This window comes from Phalacrocorax aristotelis, chromosome 1 (genome assembly GCF_949628215.1).
Source record: "Phalacrocorax aristotelis chromosome 1, bGulAri2.1, whole genome shotgun sequence".
Classification (NCBI taxonomy): domain Eukaryota; kingdom Metazoa; phylum Chordata; class Aves; order Suliformes; family Phalacrocoracidae; genus Phalacrocorax; species Phalacrocorax aristotelis.
Window position 1 is genome coordinate 204,011,298 of NC_134276.1, and position 12,578 is coordinate 204,023,875.

At 37.9% G+C, this 12,578-nt stretch overlaps 1 protein-coding gene across 7 annotated transcripts in view; it reads left to right on the forward strand.

The window, feature by feature from the left end:
• Window positions 1-12,578, forward strand: part of SRPK2 (SRSF protein kinase 2) — a 154,817-nt gene that overhangs the window by 128,228 nt on the left and 14,011 nt on the right. For all 7 annotated transcript variants that reach the window (XR_012658648.1, XR_012658647.1, XM_075081407.1 and 4 more), the window contains 3 exons: window positions 791-1,279; window positions 6,098-6,198; window positions 6,292-6,399. Coding sequence is in view for 5 of the 7 variants with exons in the window: in XM_075081407.1 (XP_074937508.1) it covers window positions 791-1,279; window positions 6,098-6,198; window positions 6,292-6,399 (698 nt within the window). In the remaining 2 variants the exon portion in view is untranslated. The remainder of the gene's footprint in view (window positions 1-790; window positions 1,280-6,097; window positions 6,199-6,291; window positions 6,400-12,578) is intronic.

Consider the following 12,578-nt stretch of genomic DNA (forward strand, 5'->3'; position numbering starts at 1 on the left):
AGTCTAAAAAGGAAAAGAAAAGTCAAGCTTACTATAGAAGTGAATAAAAATATCAAAAGCAATCTAGCTATTGAATCCCACAAAAGAGCATACAGATAAACTCAACCGAACAGTCAGTTGTCCTACCACATTAAGTGGCATAACCAAGTATCTTGGTGAGACAGAGGAAAATACGATGAATTTGTATTCTGTAACATTAATGTAGTTATGTTACAATATTTGTTGTAATGATCTATTCAGGTAATAATAATTGCAGCTTCTTCACTAAAATTTTTAAGATGTCTTGTTAAAATTCTTGTTTAGTCTTGGTCGTTTGGAGCATAATTGTTATGGTCCAGCTGTGTTCTGGCTTCCCTGGTTTTCTTGCCAACCCTCTCCAGTTCTGATAAAAATTTGACTACTGAAACTGTTGTTTGGTTTCATTTAGTTTTGTTCTGCTCTTACTGTGAATTTTCCTCCTTCTGTGGGGACTCCCTGTTTGACACATATTGAGTTATATTTGTAAAGCTTGCTTTCAAGACCTCATGTATCTTCCCTTCATAACATTCTTCTCTTCTTAAGTCTTCCACCCTGAACAACTTCCCATTGTTTCTTTTTTCCAACAGCCTTATTAGTTCTTTTTTTCACCTTTACTTTAGATTTTTAAGGTTTTTGCATATTTCAGTGATACTAAACAGGGAAACACTGAATATGTGAGAAGTCAAGAGTTACTGAAGAGTTAAAAATTATGCCTAATTTCAAATGCTATATTGATACATGATCTAATGTGTTGCTCACTGAAATTTTTCAGGTGAAGCAGAGGATCAGGATGAAAAAGAAGATACAGAGAAGGAAAACACTGAAAAAGATGATGATGTTGAGCAGGAACTTGTCAACACTGACCCTACAGACCCTAAGTGGATAGAATCCCCCAAAACAAATGGCCATATTGTGAATGGCCCATTCCTATTGGAACAACAGATTGAAGATGAAGATGAGGAAGAGGAAGAATGTCCAAATCCTGAGGAGTATAATCTTGATGAGCCAAATGCAAAAAGTGATTACTCTTATAGCAGCTCCTATGAACAGTTTAATGGTGAATTGCCGAATGGACGTCATAAAATTCCTGAGTCTCAGTTCTCTGAATTTTCAGCTTCAGTGTTCTCTGGGGCTCTAGAGTCTGTAGCTTGTGGTTCTGCTGTTTCTGAAGGATCAACTGTAACTGAAAGAGAGGAGAGCAGCCCATCTCACGACAGGAGCAGAACAGTTTCAGCTTCAAGCACTGGGGATTTGCCAAAAAGTAAGTGTTCCTCATAGTGGCATATGCCATGCTTAAAGTCTCTTGGAGCTGTAGGAGATATCTTACATGGAATGAGCAGTGGGGTTAAACCTCATACGTTTGATCTGTGTTCAGTAACATGTGTATGCAGATTTTACTTCTTGTTTGTTTGGGGTATTTTGGTGAAAATTCAGTACCAGGCCTTCCGGGTAGGCTGTCACACATTTTCAGTAACACAAAGGGACCTTTCAATTACATAAAAGAACCCTACCACACCATTTCACTGACTTCAGTTGAACACCAGGTCTTGCACTTCTCAGTGATTTTGACTTTACCTACAGGCGAAGTGTTTTAAATGTTTTCAGTTTCTGGCTTGGTGCCAAACCTGCTAATGTTCTGGTCAGCTTTGTGCTTGAGTCTGAAGAGTACCCATTGAAAAGGTGGTGTCTGTGTGCCAGCCTCTGCAGTCAGGGAAATCTGTGCAGACTGCTCCCAAATGCTGTCTTTCCTAGGCACTCCCCAGACTTGGGGAGGGAGGTGGGATATGGGGTCAGATTTAACCATAGCTAGGGTTGGGTTATAGCTGCAGCCCACTACTGGGAACCCTTTTTTTCATTAATGGCTGATTTCATCTTCTTGGTTTCATCTACACTGAACATTCTGCTCATTGAATTGCACGTTGTGTGATGCAAAATCTAATTATTTTAAATTTAATATTCCATCTTAGAAGACTTTTGGCAAAAAGGCAGATCAGATATCTAGAAATGAAGAGGAGGCTTTTAAGTTAGTTTGGTCCCAAAGCATTCTGGTGAATCTTGATCTCCTAGGACCAGGTTTCAAGGAGAAGCAAACATATTAGTTTTGAATGGCTTTTAGAAATAGAGGGGGGGAAAAAGCACTTTCGATTTGAGTTGATGGAAGACTTTGTCTGGTAGCATGAGTGTGTATTACATTTAAAAAAGGCAAATAAGTAGACTAGAAAGGCAGTGGTTAGGTTCAGAAAAAACTGTAATAGTCTCATTAAAGGCAATAACTTAGCTAAGCTTACTTTAAGTAAATTGGATGATTTTTCTTGCATTCAAACCTGGGAATTTGACAAATGCAGCTTGGAACACAATACAAAAACATTCTTGTTAAAGTCATACAAAACTACCATCTTAAATTTTAAGAGGAAAGCAGAACTGTGATTTATTTTATTTTTTTTTTTCCCCCTGCTTTAGAACTTGTTTTTAAGGGTGTTAGTTAAGTTATTGTAGATGAAATATTTGCATTGACAGGCCAGTCTACACAGGAAAGAGAAAAGGAAGTTTATAGCTGCAACTAAGCATTATTCCCATAGTTAAAGGGCAGAAGGTGGTCATGAGATCATGTAACCAGATTTCCTTTTATAACAAGCCCATAATACAGCATCTGTTAAGCCCAGTTTGGCTTAAAACACATTTTCCAAAAAGATAACTGCTCTTGATTTGGACAAATGAACTGATTGTTTTTTTTTAATCTAGTGTGGTTGAAGTGTGTTCCACTGGTCAGTACTCAGAAAATTGTAGCAAGTTTAGATTTGTCTGGCTGCAGCTCCTAGCTATTACTTCTTGTTGTACCTTTTCTCACTCATATTCAAAATTTCTGTAATATGCTGTATTTTAATTCATTAAAGGTTCTTTTCTGTATCAAACAGTTCATCTCTTAACCTTTTATTAAAACTCAACTAAACGAACTCTTTGTAAGGCATGTTGCCAACCCTCAGCTTATTATGGCTTTTCTGTATTCAATGTGGTTTCGGACCTTTAAATTCTGGCCACCAGAACTGCCTAGATCCAAAACTTCTGCCTGTAAATGCTGTTTATTGAAGACATGGAAGTTATAGTACCAGTGGCTAAATGATAAATATATGGGTTTCAACTTTAATAACGAGACTATTGAGACACTAAATCTGTAAGTGGATAGAAGAAAATGAGATAGCTTAGAAGATCACCAAGCCTGCATCAACATTGTCCCAGATGAAGTTACTAAATTTAAATAGAGATGTATTGAAAAATACAGTTGAGTGTATTTCTTGGTTTAAGACTTCAGAAGAGCAGTTCACACAGCTTATTACAGAGTCTGACAGGTAAGGTAATCTGCAGGCAGGCAAGAAATGTGAAATAAAATATAACTGAGTAGAGCTGTATTTCTGGAAAATGTCAAGATCCAGGATAATAAGTCTTCCAGTCCATCTCATTACACTCTGTACTCCCATCAACAATGTTCAGGAGGTTCCTAGATGCCTGGCAGCCTCTTCCTTTGTGCTGCTGGCCATATTAAGCAGAAGGCCTCTACTGTTGTTTTCCTGGGGTGATGTGTAAAATACACATGCCTCCAGAGAGTAAAGCTAGTTTTGTCATTATGGGAGCAGGTTATCTCCATAGCTGAAGAAACAAACGTACTTGTTACCTTGATGTTATCTCATCAGGACAAATTTACAGACCTTTTGTGCAGAGAAAGAAAGATAGCAAAGTCATATCAGCCATATGACTCACTTCTTCCTCAGAACAGCGAAAAGCTGAATGTTAATAATATTAATGGCATCAATAATAATGTTGGGTTAAACAGTAATAAAACAGATTAAGGTATTTAGAAAGAAGAAAGATAAAAAGGTTGCAGGCTGTTCAATAATTTTTAATGGTGCTCCTTTTTCACTATAACTTTAGTGCCCTTTTCTTACATAAAAGTAAGCTTTATTTGTTCCTCTTTGTCTCGGCATTGCTATACATTATTAAGTAACATCAGAAGTGTTATCTTACTAAAAATAAGAAATAAATGTCATCTTATTTCTGTTTTTTTTTTCATGATACTTGCTTCATTCAGTGCAGATACCAGTTTGTGTTCAGTGGATGAGCAGCTATTAAGTTTTTATCCTTTTCAAGTTTTCATTGCGTGAACAAACTGGTCTTAAGACAGATCTATTAATTTTCTCACAATTCTCCTCCTCATTCCAGTATTTGAATGTTTACTGAGTATACTATCCTGCTGAGACTGTGAGAAGAGGAGGTGATATTTGTCAGTTTTATGGAACTAGGACACACAAAAGTGAAAATCAGAAGTGCTCGCTAATTTTGTGCTCAGGCTGAGCTCCTTTGGATGCTTTTTTGAGAGTACTTGCTAAGTAGTACAATCCTTTTGAATTCACTTTCAGTTGTGAATGATACACGTTTTTCAAATTCAGAATCCAAGGTCTCAGATTAATCTCTCGGAAAATACAGGACACAAACTTCATGAGTTCCTTAGAAAAACACAAAAGTGTAGGTCCCCCTATTAGATGAAGTTCGACAAAAGCTGTTTTCTAATGTCATATTCAGATATTTTACTGATGAGGCTCCCCCCCGCCCCTTCATTCTGCTTGATTTACTGCAGTCCTTCACCTTCAAGACGTGTGGGAAGGATTTATTTAGCACTATGGTTTTTTTTTTTTTGCCAGGGTTACTGAATTGAGAAAGGTCCTGTTATTTCTTGTATAATGCATGTGATTGTGTTAAAAAAAAAAAAAAAAAATTAGCCTGTACTATGCAGCAGGCTTGTAAGGGAAGACTAATATTAAGCTCCTGTCTTGAGTGCTGGCTTGCAACCTTATTCTCTCAGTGTATTTTACTTTTATGCCCTGTATTGTTGCTTTTTTTAAAACTTGATTCTTGGACTCTGTCCAGCTTTTTTAGAGGACTGTTTTGTTGAGGTCACTGCCCCTTCTGTCATCTGCTGTTTAGCCTGTCTTTTCTTTCTTTCCCCTGGTGGATCCTGCCACTTTTCTACTTGGCCAGTATTTCGGTGCCTCCATGGCCCATTCAGGTTTGCTGTCCCAGCAGCTAAAGATCCTCATCTGATTTCAGTCACTCCTAACCCACCATTAGACGCCCTGTATTTTTTTTCCTTCTGCCATGTCTGGTGTATTTTCCTTCCTCTTCCAAGCCTTATGCTAGTTTAACAGATCATTGTATACCCATTGGAGTTCCAGGTGCTTTTTGGATCTTATCTCTTTCTTATCACTACTAGCTTTGGGACAAGGAAACTGTGATGAGTTCTCTGCTACTATGTGATTTGTGATACCTGGTTCTATCTTCTACGTTCAAGTCAATCTCCTTTCTTTCCAATGCAGTTTAGGAGCTAGCAGGTTGTATGTCAAAATGAAGAAAAGCAGCAGTCCTCCAGGGTTGTATGTTAGGGTCATCGGTGTCCCAAGAGCCTCTAAAGTTTGTAGGGTTAATTAAAGTTCTGCCTTTTCTAGTCTGGATCATACTTGGTGCGAATAGGACCTTCAGAGAACTTTGATTCAATGATGAATTATCTGTGAAATGGAATGACAGTCCCCTAGGCTCTCAAATTAGCCAGGTTTTGGTGAGTTGTTTTCCCCTTGGGACAGATTGTTTTTTTGTTGTAGTTTTTTTTTTTTTTTTTTTTTAAGGAGAAATCCAGCCAAATTTTATTTACCTTAGCCAAGACTGGAAGTGGAGAATTCATTTTCTCAGCCAGACTGTTCCAAGAACGTATCTTTCATGTGGCATTCTTGGAGTTTGAATTTTAACATTTTCTGTCCAAATCTATTCTTGGAAACACATGCACTGTTTTTGCGTAGAAGCTCCTCTGGATATTCTAATAATAGGCATTTGTCAGTTAAAAAAATGCAGAAAATTTGCACTTGAAATGTTAAGAAATCCTATTGATGTTGATTTAATTTCTCATAACATTCAGATAATTATTTTGATGTATTCAGTGCATTACAAAGCTGGATAAAGTGTCAAGGCAAAACTGCTTAGAGATAATTAATAGTATGTTCAAAATACTAACTGTTCTGCATGTCGCTTCTGTTAGCAAAAACTCGTGCTGCTGACTTACTGGTGAATCCACTGGACCCAAGGAATGCAGATAAAATTAGAGTTAAAATAGCTGACTTGGGGAATGCCTGCTGGGTGGTAAGTATAACTACATAATTTTAGCTATTTAGCCTTTAGAACAGGCCTTTTTATCGTTCGCTTTTTCCATTAATGTGGTTCTTTCTGTTTTAGCATAAACACTTCACAGAAGACATCCAGACAAGACAATATAGATCCATAGAGGTTTTAATAGGAGCAGGTTACAGTACACCTGCTGATATCTGGAGTACAGCATGTATGGTAAGAACAATACAATGTGTATTTTACAAGAATAAACCTCCTAAAAATAGTTGTTTATTTAGGTTTAAACCTGATGAGGATGGTTCTTACATTTTGATACACATTATCATAAATTATGTTGCATCAGATAGCTACTGATGGTTTTTCTTCTTAATTTCAATTTCTCAAGCATTCTTAATCAAAAGGAAGTATTTTGGAGAACATTTCTAATTTTCACGTGATGCATTTTAAAATTGCAGTCAAAAATATGTAAGTTTGGAGGGAAATACATGTATATTTTAAATGTCAGTCTAACTGACATAGTACAACTGCATGTTTCTTTCCCATCTTAGAATCTATGCAACTGTTTGCTGTGTTTCTATTTCTTGCATAAAGTAGCAAAACAGTGAAATACTTCGAATTCTTGCCAAGTGCAGTGAAAACATTCATCAGATTAGGCTTTCAAATCACAGCTTTAGATTCTAAACTTTGAAGAGAAGGAATTTAGTTTATTAGTAAAATATGTGGTAACATTCTGTAGAATTAATTTTAACACGGTAAAACTGAAATTACATGGTTTTAGAAATCTTTAAAGAATAGAAAAGGTAAAAATGTAATCATCCAACTTTCTGAAACACTTATTCTGTTTGTTGTATCTCTTTGGGGACAAATAAGCTACGTGCATCTTCTCATTAAAGATAGTTTTGGAAATATGTTTAGAAATATCTTTGTCTATTTTAAAAGTGAAAACTTATTCAAATCTTTCTATTTTACAAATACATGTCTGAAAAGAGTAAGTGTGAGGAGGAGGAGAAGGCTCAAATACTAGACACAGTTTGCAGGCGTGGGTGATGAGAAGAATTGCAGAGCTCAGAGGGAGAGGAGGAGGACTGAAAGGAACATAAAATCCTACAGATATTATAAGCTCAGCAAGCCATGTGTTGGAAGTAACTAACCCATAAGTAAAATTGCAAGTATGTTTTCTCTGGAGTTTAATACTAGCTTTTGCTTTAGTACACAGAAAAGAACATCCATTTCCAAATTTACTCTTCCCTCTGGGGGCAAAATGTAGAATTTTTCCATTGCATTGAGAACAAAGTATAGAATATATTCCACAGTTTTGTTCCTTAATTCTTTGAATGATTCTTCTCTTAACTGACTACAAAATTACTGTAGAAAGTGTTCGTTCCTTTTACCTGATATTTTGTAAACCTCACTTGAACTTGATACGTTTTTATAGTATTGGATACGCTATATTTCTCTTCCTTTAAAGTTGTCCCTACCCCCTGCTAATTTTATATAGTCTTGTAGCTAAAGCCACATAAAAGGGGCTGAAGTCTATCTAGGATTGTGTTTAAATAAAGTGGGGTACTTAATAGCAATATCACACCTAGGGAATATAGTATTACGGTAGTTGAGGTCTTCCAGCCCCATACACTTTAGTTTTTTTCCATGTTATATAAGCGTTACTGCTTCCTTCATGCAAGTACTTTCTCAAACTCAAGGGGAAAAACGCCTCAAGAATCTCTGCCACTAGGGGTAGCTTAATTCAGATTCACAATTATTTGTGAAATTTCAGTGTTTAATGAGAAAATTATACTTCTGCTCTTTTGCTATGTAGGCTTTAAAGATAGTGAAGTATTTGAGGCAGAAACACTGGAATTCTGTCTTCTGCCACAGACTGTTTTTTGCCCTTAAAAAATGTAGAAAATTTTTAATCTTACAGCACTGATATTCAATTGTTGAATTGTTGTTGTCATTGTATAGTCATGCAAAAAACAGGTGAGTCTCAAGAAGTCTCTCCGCTTTCATTCCTGTATGGCTGAGAAAATGGGTCAGAGCACTGTGAGTGCTGATCCTGATTCAGATGGAAAACAGCTCTGAGGAAGGCATGGGCTTGAAGACCTTAACGGCTCTTTCTGCAGGGGACTTGTAACAGATTATCGGCCAGGGAAGCGTTCCTGATGTGGAACTGCAAACTCCCAATTAATGTATTTAGGCTGTCTTTGGAAATTATGATTTGATTCTCTGCAACCCCTAAAGCAGCCAAGAACTGTGACAGACCAAAGTGTTTTAATGCCATTGTAGTCCCACTTGCTTTCTCAAGTTTGTATTCCTTGGTCTACCTAGATGTGGCTCAGAAAATGCCTTTCTAGGTTACCTTGCTGTTGTTCCATATTTAATTATCTTTATTCCATGATGTTTGCTGTTAGGTGTGTTTTCAAAAGGACTGTCTGATGGAGCAGAAGGTGGTGTTTATTTCCAGCCGAAATACAGCCCAGATACCCCATTAGCCGCGTTGTCCAAGTTTCTCAAAGGAGAATAGGGAGACTTCTTTGTCATGTTGCTATGCTTGGACAACAAGTCCAAAGTCATTAAGGACATTTTTGGAAGCAGTACTATGTGAAATGAGTGGTCCAGCAGTATTGCCATGACTTTTCTTCTAGGCAAGTTTCCATCCTTTCATGCTTTGCCCAGTGTGACAGTACCAAGCACAAATGAAGTGGTGTCCTACCAGCTGACTCTGTATTGATTGCATATGGTATTTTTAATTTCCTGCTTGTTTAAAATTAAAAAGGAAAAAAAAAGGAAAGGTTGTCAATTAAGGGCTAGCTCTATGTTATTAAGTGACCTAAGTTTGAGGTTGTGTTCAGGTTAGGTAAGTAATCGCTCTGATCATATCCACCTGTCAGAAATACTACATTTGTCAATGGGTAGGAAAGGTGCTGTGTGGCTTTGTGGTGGGAGCTGCATTATGTAATTACAGATCCTGTCCTTCATTCTGATCATGATTTTGTCTTTGGATGAGCTTTCTTGTCTCAATTTATCTACTGAATGATAATGCATGTCTTGCGAAAGTGCGTGCCTAATGTGAGTGATGTGAATGAATGTGAATGCAAAGTATAGTAAGTTAGTATCAAAGCAAAGACGTTACACTTTAAAAACCCTTGCTCACAACTGGATCACTGGGCTAGTTCTCTGACTGGTGCTGAAAGAGGGTGCAAAATACTTTGATCTCATTTGGATGGAATTGTGTGCAAATACGTTTTGTAGATCTGTATGTACCCATGATTTTCAGTTCTCACAAAGACTGAGCCAGGTGTGCTCTTCACTCTTCCGTCTGTGTAGCTCTTGCTGACAGCAGACCTGCTGCTTCACAGTCATCGTCAGGTTCTCCATCTCAATGGGTGTTTAAGTTTCACAACGTGGCTGCCAAACTCTCCTGACTGAGCTTGCTCACAAGCAGTCCGGAACACTCTGCTTAGTAGTAAACAGCAACAGAAGACTGCTTAGCTTGCAAAATAGAAAAGATTCTTTATCTGTTATATATCCACTACTGTGTCAGATACTCTAGACAATGTCTTCATTTGACAAAAAAAAAAAAAGTGTCTGCTTTTACTGTCTTTTTCTTTGAGTTAGCTAAGGGTCCATAAAATTTCCATTTCAAATGTTGACTTCCAGATGTGTAGATGAAACACCTCAATCTTTTCATGTGTCCTGGGTAGTAGATCTTATGAAGGATTGGTCGGAATGCATGTGACCAGGATTCACCCGAGGTCTTAACTTGGTCTTGTCCTTTCTGGATCTCCATTTGAGCCTAAGGTTTTTCACTACCTTTTGCTTGCTAATGAAATAGTCTTGCTCACTGGGAACAGCATTGATTATGAAAGTAGTAGAGCTACTGGTTCTTGTATTGGCTTGTATTTATGGCATAAAGTGTTAAGTCAAACTCAGAGGTTGTGTTGTGTCACAGCAGCAGCAGACTGTCTTTTTATCACCTTTTTTCATTTGCTCATCAATTTTACTTAGTCTTTAGTAATGAGGATAGAGATTATGATGTTTTTAAATGTCTGATAACTGTGCCCTGAGCATGCAAAGCATCTGTGCTCATGTGTGCACAGCAGCTTTCAGAATACGCCTTTGTGAATCTGGCTTTTGGTACATTGTATGTTGTGTTTACATGAAGTGCTCTCCTCAGATAGGCTTTGCTAATATGGGTTGGCTTTGTCTAGCCACCAGCCCCATGTGTTTGATGCAGCTTTCAGGAAAGGATAGTCTTGTTTTATTTGGATTGTCTTTAGTAGGGGAGTAGCCATAGATTCTGGTCAGGATTACTTGTGCTGGAAGTGTACATAAACAGAGCCATGTAAGGACTCTATCCAAATAGCATTTAATATAAGAGAAGCAGTGCAAAAGAGGGAGAAATAACTCAGTGCTAATAACCTTACAGTTCTGTTTCTTTTGGTGTTATGTCAGTGAATAAGTGGCATTGTAAGCCAGCAGCCTGAGCGTTGCATCTTCTAATTTGAGATGATTCAGCATGGCCCAGTTCTTGTGCCTCCAAACAGGAAGGGTACCTCTTTGAATCAGATATAAAGGATCAGAGGGAGTATCCTCAGGCCAGTACCAGTCCTTTGCTCAGGTGATCGAGTCTCAGTTTTTAAGGAAGAAAAAAAAAAAACAGGCAGGGGAAGAAAGCAGATGATCCATATCTTTGGAGGCTTATAATCAGTGCACACACAATGAAAGAAGTTAGATGCCAGCAGGCTTTTCCAGACTATGACGGAGTTGTTTGCTTGTTCTTTGCTTAGGAAAGGATGCAACAAAGTGTAACTTAATTTTTTTTCCCAGACTTCGGTGCCCTAGGTCTGAGATGTTGTTGCTGTTGTTTGCTGGACATTTATAAGTTTCGCGAAGTAAATTGCACAGTGCCCTTTCATTTTCTTTTAACAATGTGGCCTATTTAACTGGGATACTCAGCTGCTCTCATGGAAAGCTAGACCCTGGGAATCTCTCTCCACATCTGTTAAATTCTAGAAAATTCTGTGTTCCTTTGCTGTACTCAGTCCTATTTTAATAATGCCAACAGTGAGGTGGACTTCTCATTATCATCCGAAAAAAGGAACAGATTTGGAGCCACCAGTGCCTTTGACAGGATTGAAACCACCCTAGATCATTTAATTTTATCAGGCTGAATTTCCACATTTGCAGTATTCAGAGGGTTGTTTTCTGAAACTGAACAGGCACTGCATGATTTAGCATTTCCTAAATCTCAAAAACCATGGAACACAGTACTCCACTGCTCCTGCCAAGAAATCCTGGCAAGATAAGGGAGTTAGTACTGGCAGAGGGCATCCCTTTGTATTGCTTCTAGAAATGACTGCAAGCACCATGATTCCACTGCTTTTCATTGTTTATGCTCTTTGGATTGGAGACTGCAAAAGCACCTGAAATGATGAATCTCATCATCTGACTTCTGTTGTTCATCATGTACAGTCTTGTTTGAGCTGTGGGGAGGAGGTGACTGTGTCACAAGCTGAGACATTAACAGGACTGTTTTTAACACTTATCTGAGGTGGCTTTTGTGGTGAGTTGTGATTCCTGAAATATCTTCTTTTTATAATAAGAAGTAGCAAATAGATCATAGCTGTAGATCGGCAGGAAGTCAGAGGAGAAAATTGTACTTGGTGTTTTATCTACCCAAAGAGAATACAAATGATGAAAGAAAATACTAGTGGGGTGAGAAGGGAAGGGGGCAGGCAAATAACTTTCAAAATGAGGGAGCTGCTACTACAAGGCCGGCAAGCTTACAGGGGTGGTTTTTATTATGAGCATTTCTATTCATGTGAGAGGACTTGGAGGGACAGAATGAAGAATGAACAGAAAATAGTGACTTATGATGTTAAAAATTAAACCTACATCTAAGTGCTTGTAGTTCAGCCACCAATTTACTTCTTTGCATGATATTCTCTAATGTGGGGTGGAGAGGTAACTGTCCTTAACTACTCTTCCTGTGTTGTAAGCAGGGAAAAAATAATTATGTCTCCATGGGATCACGAGTATCATCGTGCTAGTATGTGTGAGTGGCACGTAGCAAAGGTGTGATGACAAGCCTCAGTCTGCACTGAAGCAGTATTTTGAGGAAAAATAGAAAATCAAAAATCTGGTTGAGAGAAGAACTTCAAGTCGCTATGCACATATTTTTCAGTAGGCAGATACAGTACAAAATGCTGTTATTAATCACTGTACACCCTTTTTGAATGTGGTGGGTGGACAGCCTGAAAGATTCACAAGAAAATTATTCTCCAAAGAAACTGACTTTCCAAAGCAACCACTCAGCATGTGCACGATTCTGAGTACAGCAAATAATGGAAACGTGTTTCCTTTTCAAGCATCCCATGCATGGCTGTGTTTTGTAT